Source organism: Solanum tuberosum, unplaced genomic scaffold, assembly GCF_000226075.1.
Source record: "Solanum tuberosum cultivar DM 1-3 516 R44 unplaced genomic scaffold, SolTub_3.0 scf00168, whole genome shotgun sequence".
Lineage (NCBI taxonomy): Eukaryota > Viridiplantae > Streptophyta > Magnoliopsida > Solanales > Solanaceae > Solanum > Solanum tuberosum.
The window spans coordinates 868,361-881,063 of record NW_006239096.1 but is presented as its reverse complement, the minus strand read 5'-3'; the positions used below and the strand labels follow the sequence as shown (position 1 = coordinate 881,063).

Below are 12,703 nucleotides of genomic sequence, written 5' to 3'. Positions count from 1 at the left end.
TTAATATGAAGGAATGTCGCACACCTAACATGACCTGCTTTCACCAAATGTATACATTTTGGTGCAACAATTTCTTATCTGGTTAATATTTTTTTCGTTCACTTTTACTTATTTAATATTTTAAAATTAATTTTAATAATTATTATTTTTAATATATAACAAAAATATTTTATACTACTTAAATTAATCATGATTCATTTAGAGAAATACAATTTTTTAAAAATAAATAAATAAAAATGAACGGAGAAAATGTATGTAAATACAATGTACGAGAAAAAAGAGAAATGTAAAATGTTTGGTAGAGATTATAAATGTTAGAAATAACTAACAACTTTTCGTCCATACTGTCAATCAATTATTCTTTCTGTCATAGTTTTCAATTTTTTCTATATTTATTTATTAAATGAAAATGTCTCTTATCAATAACAAATGTATACCAAACATTATAATGGTAAATTTTTACATGTCAATAATTAATGAGGGCCAGTTAATTTTTTTTTTTTTAAAAAAAAACAGAGAAGTTTTTTTAAGTATTGGGGTTGCTTTATTTTGGTCCTTAATATAATCTAGGTGATTGAGATAGTCCTTCATGTATGACAAAATGTGTTAAATATAACTGTGGGGCCCACATAACTTACAAAATCCACTATTTTTCTCTTCTTAATTTACAAAATAGTGGATTTGTAAGTTATGTGGGATCCACCGTTATATTTAACATTTTTTGGGACAAATTTGTTAAGTTTAGGATAAAGGATCAATTTGAACCCTTTTTGTCATACATGAAGAACTATTTCAATCTCCTAGGATATATTAAGGATCAAAATAAAGCAACCTTATACATCAAGGATCATTTTGATCATTTTCTCCACTTATTTACCACGTAGTCTAGACAAGATGGGACAATCACAAGAACCTTAGGTTACAACTTATTTTGGAGATTATGACATTAATTTAACTTTTTGAAATGATAATTTTAAATACAATACTAATTTTATGAAATTTGAAGTTGAATTACCAATATTAATTTTTCAACTAAGATTCGTTCTATTATTTCTTTTCAAAACTAATAGCGGCCTCGACTGAAACCTGAGATGACTTAAAAGTTAAAATATCACTTTTTGAAAATTCTATCGTTTCTCTTTGAAAATTGTTCAAGGTTATAAAGCAAAGTTGCCTAACATAAGTATCACTCAACTTGTTTGGTGTGAGGTATAAGTTATAATCATCTCACGATAAAATGTAGAATTATTTTATCCAATATTTGGTTGGAGGTATTAGGTAGTCATTAGAGTAGTTGTCCCACAATTTTGTCATAGATTAGTGATGGGGTAAGTTATCCCATATACATGGTGGAACAACTTATCCCGAAATAACTTATCCCACGACTAGTTATCCTGGAATAACTTGTTCCTAACCAAACGACCCGTTGATGGAAGATAATATTAGCAAAATGGCTTTACATTACTAATAGAATTGGAATAAGTGCCCATTTGGATTGACTTATTTTAGGTGCTTTTAAGCCAAAATAGAAGTGTTTGGGTAAAGTTAAAAAATGCTTATAAACACTTATTTTAAAGCCAAAATAACAAAAATAAGCCAAAAGCCATAAGTTAGAAATCCTAACTTATGGCTTTTGGCTTATAAGTCATAAGCCAAAAGTCAATCCAAACAGGCTCTAAGTTGATCAATAATATGACATGTTAGACAAGATGAATGAGAAGGAATTTTAGTTACGCTTTATCAAACAAGAAATTATGGAGAGTTGAATAATTATTATTTTTCTTTTTGTAAGAATAGTTATTCTTATCTCACCTTTTTGTTTATCTGACCTTAAATTAAGTTTGATTTTTGCAGATGAATTTGATAGCCAAGCTAGATAACCCTTATATTATTGAGTACAAGAATGCATGGGTAGAGAAGGTATATATATTTATACAATTAACAAAATTTTCTATATGGACTTAATATTCTTTTATTTAGTACACATATTCATGTAGAAAGCTAAAAAAAATTATGTGTTGTTATACATAATTAGGACTCCTTTGTCTGCATTGTTACAAGCTATTGTGAATGTGGAGACATGTAAGTTTCCTAAACATGCCTAAATTAGCATTAATTTTATCTTAGTCAATAATTATGATGTATTTCTTGACAGATTTTGTACTTGTTTTCAGGGCTGATATGATCAGAAAAGCCAGAGGAACATTTTTTCATGAAGAGGTATAAAAATGAGAATAAATTTCCAACAAAACACAAAACGGATTTTGAACTCATCAAGTTTACTTTTGTTTTGCCAACAGAGACTTTGCAAATGGTTGATTCAGTTGTTACTGGCTCTGGATTACCTTCACTTGAATCGTGTTCTTCACAGAGATCTTAAAGTATGACCCTTTTTTTAAAAAAAATTTGTAGAGTTTTGGAGTAACTCATACTAATAGTTTTCATTTGCTTTGCTCCAGTGCTCTAACATTTTCCTTACTAAAGACGATGAAATCAGACTTGGTATGAAGTATAAATAGTCCATATAATAAGTGTCTATTTGCTGCAAATTTTGTGTTGCTTCCGATATTTCTTATGTGTGTAGGTGACTTTGGATTAGCCAAATTGTTGAATAAAGATGATCTCGCCTCTTCGGTAATAAACCCTCCCTCATTGCATTGCAATGTTCTTGTTCATTTTATGCATCTCAATCATTTCTTTCCAAATTGGACGTCTCAAAATATAATGTCACATAAATTGAAGCAGAGGAAGTAGATAAGACAACTCTTATTTAGTTGTTCAATGTGATGTAGATTGTGGGTACTCCAACATATATGTGTCCTGAGCTTCTAGCAGATATACCTTATGGATATAAATCAGACATATGGTCTCTAGGTAAATCATCATCTTCAACTTATAAAAAGTGCAATTTTTGCATTCTCAATTGATCAACGTTGATTATAATGGTTTGCTTCTCAGGTTGTTGCATGTTTGAAATTTCTGCCCATCAAACTGCATTTCGTGCTACGGTTAGTCATTAAACTTTACAAACTAAAACAACTATAATGTGTTTCGTTCTGTGACCGGCCATATGTGAAATTAACTCGAAAAACAGGATATGGCTGGGCTAATCAACAAAATAAACAGATCTACTATATCTCCACTTCCAACCATATATTCTTCTACATGGTAACACGATACATCCATTTCTCATTTCCATAGTACGTTAAGTTTGTGACTGCAGCTTCATCAATTTCTTATATTGATTTGTTCGTTCCAGGAAACGATTGATTAAAAGCATGCTAAGAAAAAGCCCAGAACATAGACCTACGGTACGTGTTACTACTTACATTTTGTTGTATGTATGTTGCATAGATATTTACTGATTCATTATTACTTCTTGTGTCTGAATATATATTAGGCTGCAGAGTTGTTAAGGCATCCACATTTACAACCATATATTGCTAAATATCAGAATTTGTCACCAGCATTTGTTCAAGTATGTTCTAAGAAGGAAGTTAAACAGAATCCTGATCAAACTCGCGAGAATTCAACTTCCAAGTATATTAGACAAGCAAAAAAACACGAGAAGGTTGTTGCAGTTGATAGAGTTGTTCATGAATTCAAAGGTACTGAATCTAACGTTCAGACAAAGAAAATTGGAAATTTGGAGAATGAAGGACTCCAAACTATATCCGTCAAGAAAAGTGAAAGTACTAATTCCATAAGCTCTACAAGAAGTACCTTGACTGATAATACAATTGAAGGTACAATTCAGAAGATTGAAAGGCAAACTAATGGAAAGAAAGGTACAAAATGCTTTTATAAGAAATCAGGAATACCAAAACCATATGTTGAAGTTGCATCACATGCCAATAAAGTTAGAGCAAAAGCCATTCATCATCTAAGTACTAATCAGCATACAGAAAAACGCGATGGTCACAAACGAGCATCGAGTGATACTTCAGTAATGACTACACTAAATTTGTTACAGGGGAACAACAATAGTATGATGAGCAATGGAAGGGAAGAAGCATTAGAGTCATTACTTGAACTTTGTGCAGAGTTACTTAAGCATAAAAAGCTAGAGGAATTAGCTGGTGTGCTAAAACCATTTGGTGAAGAAGTTGTTTCTTCTAGAGAAACAGCAATATGGTTGACAAAAGGATTAATGAATCTTCAAAATCCAAGTGAAGAAACTTAGAGTGCCTCCTAGTTGTTGAGAATATTTTTTTTGTAATATAATAGCATTGGTTTTTATTTTTTATTTAATCTTGTATGCATGAAGATAATGAGCATTTTATTATTTTAAAAAAATTAGTTTATTTAGTTGATTGACTTTTTAAGTGAAACATTAATAATTGAGTGACTTTCTAAGTGTACTATTCAAAGTTGAGTGAGTATTACTAGTGTGCTCACAAGCTTCAAAAGTGTCTTTGCAAAAAATAAAGAGTTAAATATTTCAGATAGAGAAAGTAATTGTCTGAGTTTAATGTACCAAAGAAAGAGTATTGATCTAACAATAATTTTGAATAAGTAAATTAATAAATGAATATAAATAAGTGTAAAATGAGGATGGTCATTATCTGATAAAAAAAAGACATTTCAATCTATTTCATTTTATAAGAACAATATTTTTTCAGTGAACATGAAATTTTTAAAAGAAAGAACGACTGACACAAAAATGTAAGATATATAACATACCAAAAAGTACTCTATAATATATTACATCAATTTGTAGAAAAATAATAATACTTCTGTTGTTTTTATACGAACCAAAAAGAACTCTATAATATACCACATCAATTTATAGAAAAAATAATAATCCTTCTGGTTTTTTTATACGAAGATGTTTGGATAATATGGAGTTTAAGAAAGAAAGACTTTTGATTAATTGATTATACAATACAATAGATAACATTGTAATGACCAATTTTTCATTCCTAAAAAGTAGCAATCTAAGACAAGAAAATTAGTGACAAGTAATAGTGTAATAGTACTATTTAATTTCAATAGCTTATGCGGGGTTACGGTCCTTATAAATCTAATATAAAAATATGTAAACCTCTGATTGTTCTCTCCACGACCATCAACATTTGCTTTGTTCTTAAATCGATGAAGTACTTTTTGGAATTTTACCACAAACACGGAGCCGAGCTTTGATCATAATCCTGGAGGCATGGAAAATTGTAGCTTGTCACGTGAAGACGAAGACTTCTTTGTATACGGAAGACTTGTGGATCACCACTGAAGAGGAGAGTTTTCCTATTATTTATCCTTTTCTTTTTTGGTTGTATGGAGACCTCTTTATATAGGCACGAGATAAGGCTTGAGGTATTTTGGTCTTCAAGTAATTCTAGTGGATCTTGGGTTTGAAGAGCATGGATTGGGCTTGTCTTGTCAACTTAAGAAACTAACCCAAATGTAATTGGACTTCAATTAAGTCATATAATTTTAGATTAATAACTAATCTAACTTATTAACCAATAACTTGACTTGATGGACATATTGGGAATTTAAGATTTAATTCAAAATTTAATATGAATTTATTCAGTAAAATTTCAAAGTTTACCTACGCCCAAAAATTCTTCAAATTAAAAATTGGTTCGATTTAATTTTCTTTTTTCGACTTAATCGGAATAGTGCATACCCCTAATAAAGGCTAAGGCCATGTGATTCCAGAAGTTATTATAATTTATTTCTATTATGTTGACACAAAAACTATTACATAATGAAATTCATATGATGAAAAAAAAGTAAAAGATTCATATGAAGTTAAACGTCATAATTAGTAAGAATATATCAATATACTCCTTATATTCTATATTAGTTAAATTTGTGAGGCAATGTACAGTTATTAAGATAACTAAAGAACATAATTTAAACCGTATTTTCCACTATTGTCCTTTGTGAAATCAATAATGTAACTTTGTAAGTTGATAAGGATCAAAGGGACAATTGAAAGAAATAAGATATAAATCCATCATCAATCTAACAACAACTAGCCACATGTTCAACCACCCAGACTTCATATGCGAAGGCCTATACATGCAATCTCCGACAATACATAAGATATAATGTAAGTGAAAACAAGCCTAAATACTCAGTTAAAAAGGTCTAGCCTAGCTGGACACCAAACAACTGCTAATGAATTTCGGACAAAAGCTTTTGTCTTAGTGAGAGCCAATCGTGATGAACGAGGATCAGAATTCATTGGGTTTTTACCTTCGTTGCGCTGAAATATCTTCACTTCATTGCTCCCAGGATACTAGTGTCTTTGGGGAATTTTTGGGGTAGCCCCCATCTGTTTTTCTCCTAGAAAATGGAGAAAAAAAATAAAAGACATCGTATTTAATTAATTAGGGTCTCATTCCATCAACTCGATATAGCGTCCATGCATGCGCTATATCATTCAACGATTTTTATTTTTCAAATTGTGATCAGATTTTCTCTCTGTATCAACTAATTTACTATGGCCAGAAAGATCCCCGAATTTCAATCATACTCCGATGCAGAATTTGGTGTCCGAAGGAAACACCGACATATAGTTATAGTTGAAATGACTTTGATTCAGATGATAAATAATGGAGCACTAAAGTGAGTTAGAACACAAATTTCGATCTTCTCTTACAGTTCCTCCACCGAACGCTAGCACAGAAGGAATGAAATAGCTTAAGGGCTTTCAGTTATGATTTAAAACTAAGTAGAAAGGAATCAATCTTACCTCCATAATATATATACATGTGCATTCATAGATGTAACATCACTATCATCGTCAGTCAACCAAAAAGAATTAAGACCACTAAAAGTAACAACCACCAAGATATGCATAGTAATTTGATCTTTTGATCACTCATTTATGGAAACTCATTTTTAGGGGCTTACGCCTTATACGCGAAAGATTGGATTGTCTGAATCACGAGTTTTATATATTGTGTTACAATCGCCTCATATTGATAAAAAGAAACTCAAGCTGCTAGTGGGGCTGTGCTCATTCTCCCTCTTCTTCCGCTTTACAACCGGAATAAGGAACCTTCGAATTCACCCTACCTATTGATGAAATACCATCAAAAGTGGCATAAGAACCACCTAATTAATTTCGTTTCTTTGATCTATCTACTTCGAACAAACCAAGTAGGTAGGCTTCATCTTATTCTATATTCTCCACTGTCTGTATTCATATTAAGTGATGTACGTATAATCTTAGATTTTGAGAAATAATTTAAAGTATATGTAATTCATATTGAAGGTAAAACATGAAGAAAAAGAAAATTCTCATATGCTACAATTGAAGTAAAAATTAGCACATACTATATACATTAATAAATACATACTAAATACACCTGTATATTAAAATTAAATTAAAAAACAAGATTTTATAATTTTTTAAGTAATTATTAAAAAAATCTTAAAATAATTACGTATAAGAAAGAGAAAAATTATAAAATCTTGTTCTTTTAATTTTTCATATATTTGACGTTGGCAGAGATAATGAGGATGACGCTATATAGCTATAGCTAAGTTAAGCAGAAAGTGAGAGATATTCCAACAAAAGAGAGAAAATAATGTGGATGATTTCAGCAGCAACTCTAATTTAAAAACCAATTTTTTTTCTCTTGACTTAGTTCTAATTACATAGAATGATCATGTTTATATAACGTCACACTATTTAAATTTATTTGATAGTCATTTCCTAGAAGATTAAAATGACTAATTCATTCTAGTCAATCTAAACTTCATTAAATAAATGAGATAGTCATGTGTATATCTTTCTAGACACGTATGGTGCTAATTAATTGTAGCCCTAGAGATTAATTTTAGAAAAAACACGTGAAGGAGAAGAGGGAAACAATAATTTAATTACTAACATATTGTGTGGAGATAGTTCAACACTCCCAAGTGTATGAACTATTTATATTATGTTGTTGTATTTCATTATCTTTTTAACCCAAAATAGTCTTAATAAATTGCATGTGAGTAGAACATTTAAACTAGAACATTTTAACCTTATTTTTAATCATAACATCACTGATCAAAATGATGTATGTGAAGAAGGAAGATCAAGTTTTGTCAAGATAACATAGGTCAAAGAGAAAATTACTAGGCTGTTTTACCCTAAATTTTTTCCCCCGCAAATTTACCACTAGACAGTGTCTAGTGGCCTTTTATTAAACATAAAAAATATCAATATGGATAACTGCAAGCAAGGGAGGTTAGGCTTTACCTTACTAATCCTAATGAAGTGTCTACTACCTAGCAAGCGTGAAGAAAATAAGAGCTAGAGAGAACTAAGTATTTTTTTATCACCACAGAGTTTGTAATACACTTCATGATGATATTACAAATGAGGATGCTTAAATAATGCAAAAATATGCCAATCAAGAAGAAAGTTGAGTTATCAGCCTCAAACTTTCTATTGCAAACGCATGAATTAAAAAAGATTGATTGCCCATCAAAAGTAACTTGAAGTATTTTTCTCTTGTCTTCTTCTTCAAACCTATCCAACAACACTTGATAATTCCTACTTTCTTTATGGATTTATTGGATCTTGTTGAACCTATTGATACTGTCAAATGGTTCTGCTTTGCCTGTCGCATCGGTAGGTGTCTTGGAACAAACTCCTCAGTCATTTTACTGTCCCAACTATGTTGCCTTCCATGTGTCTTCTTTTTGCTTCTGTTGCTTCCACTTCTTTGTTGCCTAGGTGATATATCTCCTTCCCTATCCACTCTATCAAAGCACATGTCCAACATATCTTCCTCATCTTCATCAAGAGAATCCTCGCCAACATCAAGCATATTGTCTTCCTCATTTTCATCAAGAAAATCCTCACCCAAATCAATTGTATTTGACACTAAGACCCTTGACTCATTCTTCTTTGCAATCACACATTTAGGCACAAATATAGGAGCTACTGGACTTAATTTGCTATTCAAAGTAGGTGGTGAGACCTGCTTTTCTTGGATCAAATCGTTGTCATTCTCTGTTAACTTTACTTGCTTTCCTGTAGTCTTCGATAAAGCATCAAAGCTATTCGAACATAATAGGTCTGTTGAGGCATTACTAATATCTTGCCTCTTCTCACTATCATAAAAATTTCCAGTCGCACCCTTTTCACTACATGGAGAATTATTTTGACTAGTCGAGGAAAGGCTCCGATTACTAGTTGAATTTTTGTGTGCAACCAGTGTCCAATTTTTAGTTGCATTCTTGGTTTCAACTTGCAAAACATACTGCCCAGAATTTTCAGCATCTTCAATATCAGATGTATCCATTAGTTTGTGTCCTGAATCCATTATTTTTTGGCCTGAACCAACTCGCTGTGCATCAACCCCAACTCTTGGCGTCCCCCCTTGGTTTTCGGTAGTTGTTTGAACACCAATATTACTTGTAACAACATCCATTGAATGTGCACAATTTTTCTTAGAAGGGACAGCAACCAACTGTCGATCTAACGAAGTAGCTTTACTTTGATTGACATCTACAACCTTTCTTTTTTCATTTAGTATTTCTCTCGCATCACCTTGATACTTTTCACTATCGATAGTACCTTTTGTAGCAACTTCAATGGTATCATCAATTTGCTTGTTATTTTGATTTCTTTTTGAGATCAAACGACAACTATCTTCATCATGACCATGGTGCTTACAATAATTGCAATACAAAGGTAGATTATCATATACAATCTCCTGAAAAACCTCGATCAACTTACTAGATTTTCCATCCACAAACTGCAATCTTATACGATTTGGAAGCTTTTCCATTAGATCAAGTATAACCTTGACCCTAGCTATGTTAGGTCTTGACTTGGTTTGAGTAGCTTTATCTATAGCTATTGGTTTTCCAACTGTCGATGCTATAGACAACAGAGACTTCTCTGCAAACAAATCTGGAGGTAAGTTTGGTAAAGAAATCCAAACCACAGCTTACGTTGTTTCCTCCTTAGGATTATATCCAATGGACCATGAAAAAACCCTACATTGGTGCTCCTCTCCATTGTAGAGAAGATAATTAATTGAGCAAGATAAAGCTAGTACATAATCTTCATATTGATCAAATCTCAACAAAATTTGTCTTGGAGCAAGTAAGCCAATTAAACAATTGCCCTTGATACCAAGATGTTTCGGTAAAATTGACCTTAATACCTTCAAATCTGGCGCACCATGAGATAATTTAAACACCACGCTTGATGCAATCCCTCTTCAATCATAAAGTCTTGCCTTTCCTCCATTGAAAACGTGATAGTAGGTTCTCCATAAATTATTTCGATTGGTTTTGCAATTGTTTTTGAGTTAATTAGGGCAGATTGTTTAGGATTTATAGTATTTGAATTGAAAACGGTGGCGTATGTGGTGGTTTGGGGTGGTGGGGCGGTCAAGACAGCCTCAAAAGGAGGCCGTCCAGTGGTCGTAGCAGCCATGAGAGCTGCGCAGCTGCTGGCTTAAAACCCTAGGTCAGCCATCGTAAGGTCAAGAATTATGATGGACAACTTTTACCCTAATTTTTAACCATAGTTTATGTATTTTTTTTATTATATGTAAGTCAAATATTGGCTATATATAGATATATATATATATATATATATTTATATATGTATTGTCTGATTTATTGTTGTCTAAGATTTACAATTATTAGATTTTGCATTATGTCTTGTTATTTCAATCCCAACACATTTATGAAATTTACTCTTTGCATGAGTCATTTTTGAGTTAATTTCCTAAAATAGTTATAGTCACTCAAGTTGATGAATTTATCTAATAAAATTATTTTACTTTATTTTGTAAAATAAGAAATCATCTAAGTAATTTATTTTTCTGAAAGTCAACAGTTAGGATACACAAATATTTTCTTACGTATATAACTGAGATAAGCAGACAGTGAGAGATATTCAGCCAAAATAAAAAATGAGAGAGTTTTTAGGAGCACACTTAATTTAAAAACCAATTTATTCTTTTTGACTTAGTTCTAGTTGGATAAAATGTGATATAACCGTCACACTATTTTAATTTAATTGTTATTGTTTGTCAAGAGAAAAAAGTAGCAATTCATATTATAGTCAATGTAACATACACTACAAGAAAAACTGTTATTTAAGACCAACATTTAGGGACGAGTTAATAATCTCGTCTCAAAAATACATGTATTGGGAAGAGATTATATTCCCGTCCCTAATTCTATATGTTATTGTGAAGGTACAAAATCTAGTCCCTAAAGAAATTTCAAAACTGGTCCCAAATTCTAAATGTAGTGGTGAGAAGCGGGAAAAAGTGAATTTTTAATTTTAATAGAAACCCATCAGGCGCTAAAAAATATACTTCATTAATTAAAATTCTTTGAAAAAGTCTCTATTTTTTCAATACAACACAATTACGTCACTTCATTTTTTTTTAGCACACAAAAACCCTAAATCGATTTCATCAAAATCTCTGTAGAAGTTGTGCAAATCGCAGTTCTCTTGGAAAATTGTTCTAATACTCTTAGTTTTCATCTGATATTTCCCAAAATAGGCAAAGCACGGGTTGTAGGTCATCAAGTTCTACCTTCGCCTATGAGTTGATTTTCATCTAATCGATTCTTAGGTATGTCTCTTCTTCAGTGTTGATTGTTCTTTTTTTCTTAATTTCCTTTAGTGTTTGTTTTGTTTGAATTACTCTTTATATACTTCTTCACCAACTGGTGGTTGTCTATATCTGTATAACTAGAGAAAGATTATTGAGTTGGAATTCCTAGTTGATAATCTTGTTTTTGAACTATATCCAAGTTTGTAGCAGAAACTTTGCTCATTGAAGTGTATATTCGAAAGTGCGCCTTTGACAACACTGCATAGGGTTACATAATGCCTAAGTGAAGAGAGCAATTACTTGTTATAAGAACGCAGGTTTTTTCATATGTCATCTGCATCATTAACATTTTTTTTCATTACAATTTGAACAAACTCTTCCTATGAGCAGCAATCTGTTCTTAATCCTCTGCTTTACTTTTTTGAGTGCTGGAAAGGTTTCTGATACTGACAATATCTTGAGGTTCTCAGAGAAAGTGTCATAAAACTTGTTATAGTCCTATTTGTTCTCTGAAATTTCAAGGAATGGTCCAGCACAATTCCTCACAAAATTCTTGAAAATAACCTTCAAGATCCAGTTCTGCTTCAACATGTTCTGTATATGTTAAGAGGAAGTTCGTCTACAATGTCTTTCAGAAAGCTCAGATATTCAGGCATCAACTCCTAAAAGTAACATTTTAAAATAATCAGATTATTGGAATACGTAGAAATTTGTTTTTGAGACACTTGGAGTAAATAATTCATGACTATAATGTGTTCATTTGAAGTATAATCGTGTAAGTCATATTAAGCAGCAAGAAATGGATCACATATGGGTAATTCACTTTCGAATTTGCTCGACTTCAACCTTGTATATTCACTGTTACATAACGTCTTCTTGCTCTATATATTTTCAACTCTTTTCTGTATACAGCTATCGGGCATGGTGTTGTTGTTTCCTGCACATGTAATTTTAGAAGCATCAGTTGCTTAACAGAGGAACCATTAGTCAACTAAACTTCTTTACACTGCTGCACAATTTCTTCTTTCTCTATTTTCTCACATTTCTCTGCATAACTGTCGGGCATATTGTTGTTGTTGTCTGTTGCACTTGCGATTAAAAAACATCATATGCTAAACAGAAGAATCATAAGTTAACTAGACTTCTTGTCGTTGCTGCACATC

At 31.6% G+C, this 12,703-nt stretch overlaps 1 protein-coding gene across 1 annotated transcript in view; it reads left to right on the top strand.

Moving 5' to 3' along the window:
* The window catches only part of LOC102591366 (serine/threonine-protein kinase Nek6-like), a 6,857-nt gene extending 2,625 nt beyond the window's left edge, over window positions 1-4,232 (top strand). Inside the window, exons 3-13 of the mRNA XM_006354211.2 lie at window positions 1,855-1,920; window positions 2,036-2,082; window positions 2,175-2,220; window positions 2,301-2,381; window positions 2,460-2,502; window positions 2,585-2,634; window positions 2,793-2,874; window positions 2,959-3,008; window positions 3,095-3,168; window positions 3,260-3,311; window positions 3,401-4,232. Of these exons, the coding sequence (XP_006354273.1) occupies window positions 1,855-1,920; window positions 2,036-2,082; window positions 2,175-2,220; window positions 2,301-2,381; window positions 2,460-2,502; window positions 2,585-2,634; window positions 2,793-2,874; window positions 2,959-3,008; window positions 3,095-3,168; window positions 3,260-3,311; window positions 3,401-4,183 (1,374 nt within the window). The 3' untranslated portion in view covers window positions 4,184-4,232. The remainder of the gene's footprint in view (window positions 1-1,854; window positions 1,921-2,035; window positions 2,083-2,174; window positions 2,221-2,300; window positions 2,382-2,459; window positions 2,503-2,584; window positions 2,635-2,792; window positions 2,875-2,958; window positions 3,009-3,094; window positions 3,169-3,259; window positions 3,312-3,400) is intronic.
* The last annotated feature ends 8,471 nt before the right edge of the window (window positions 4,233-12,703 follow it).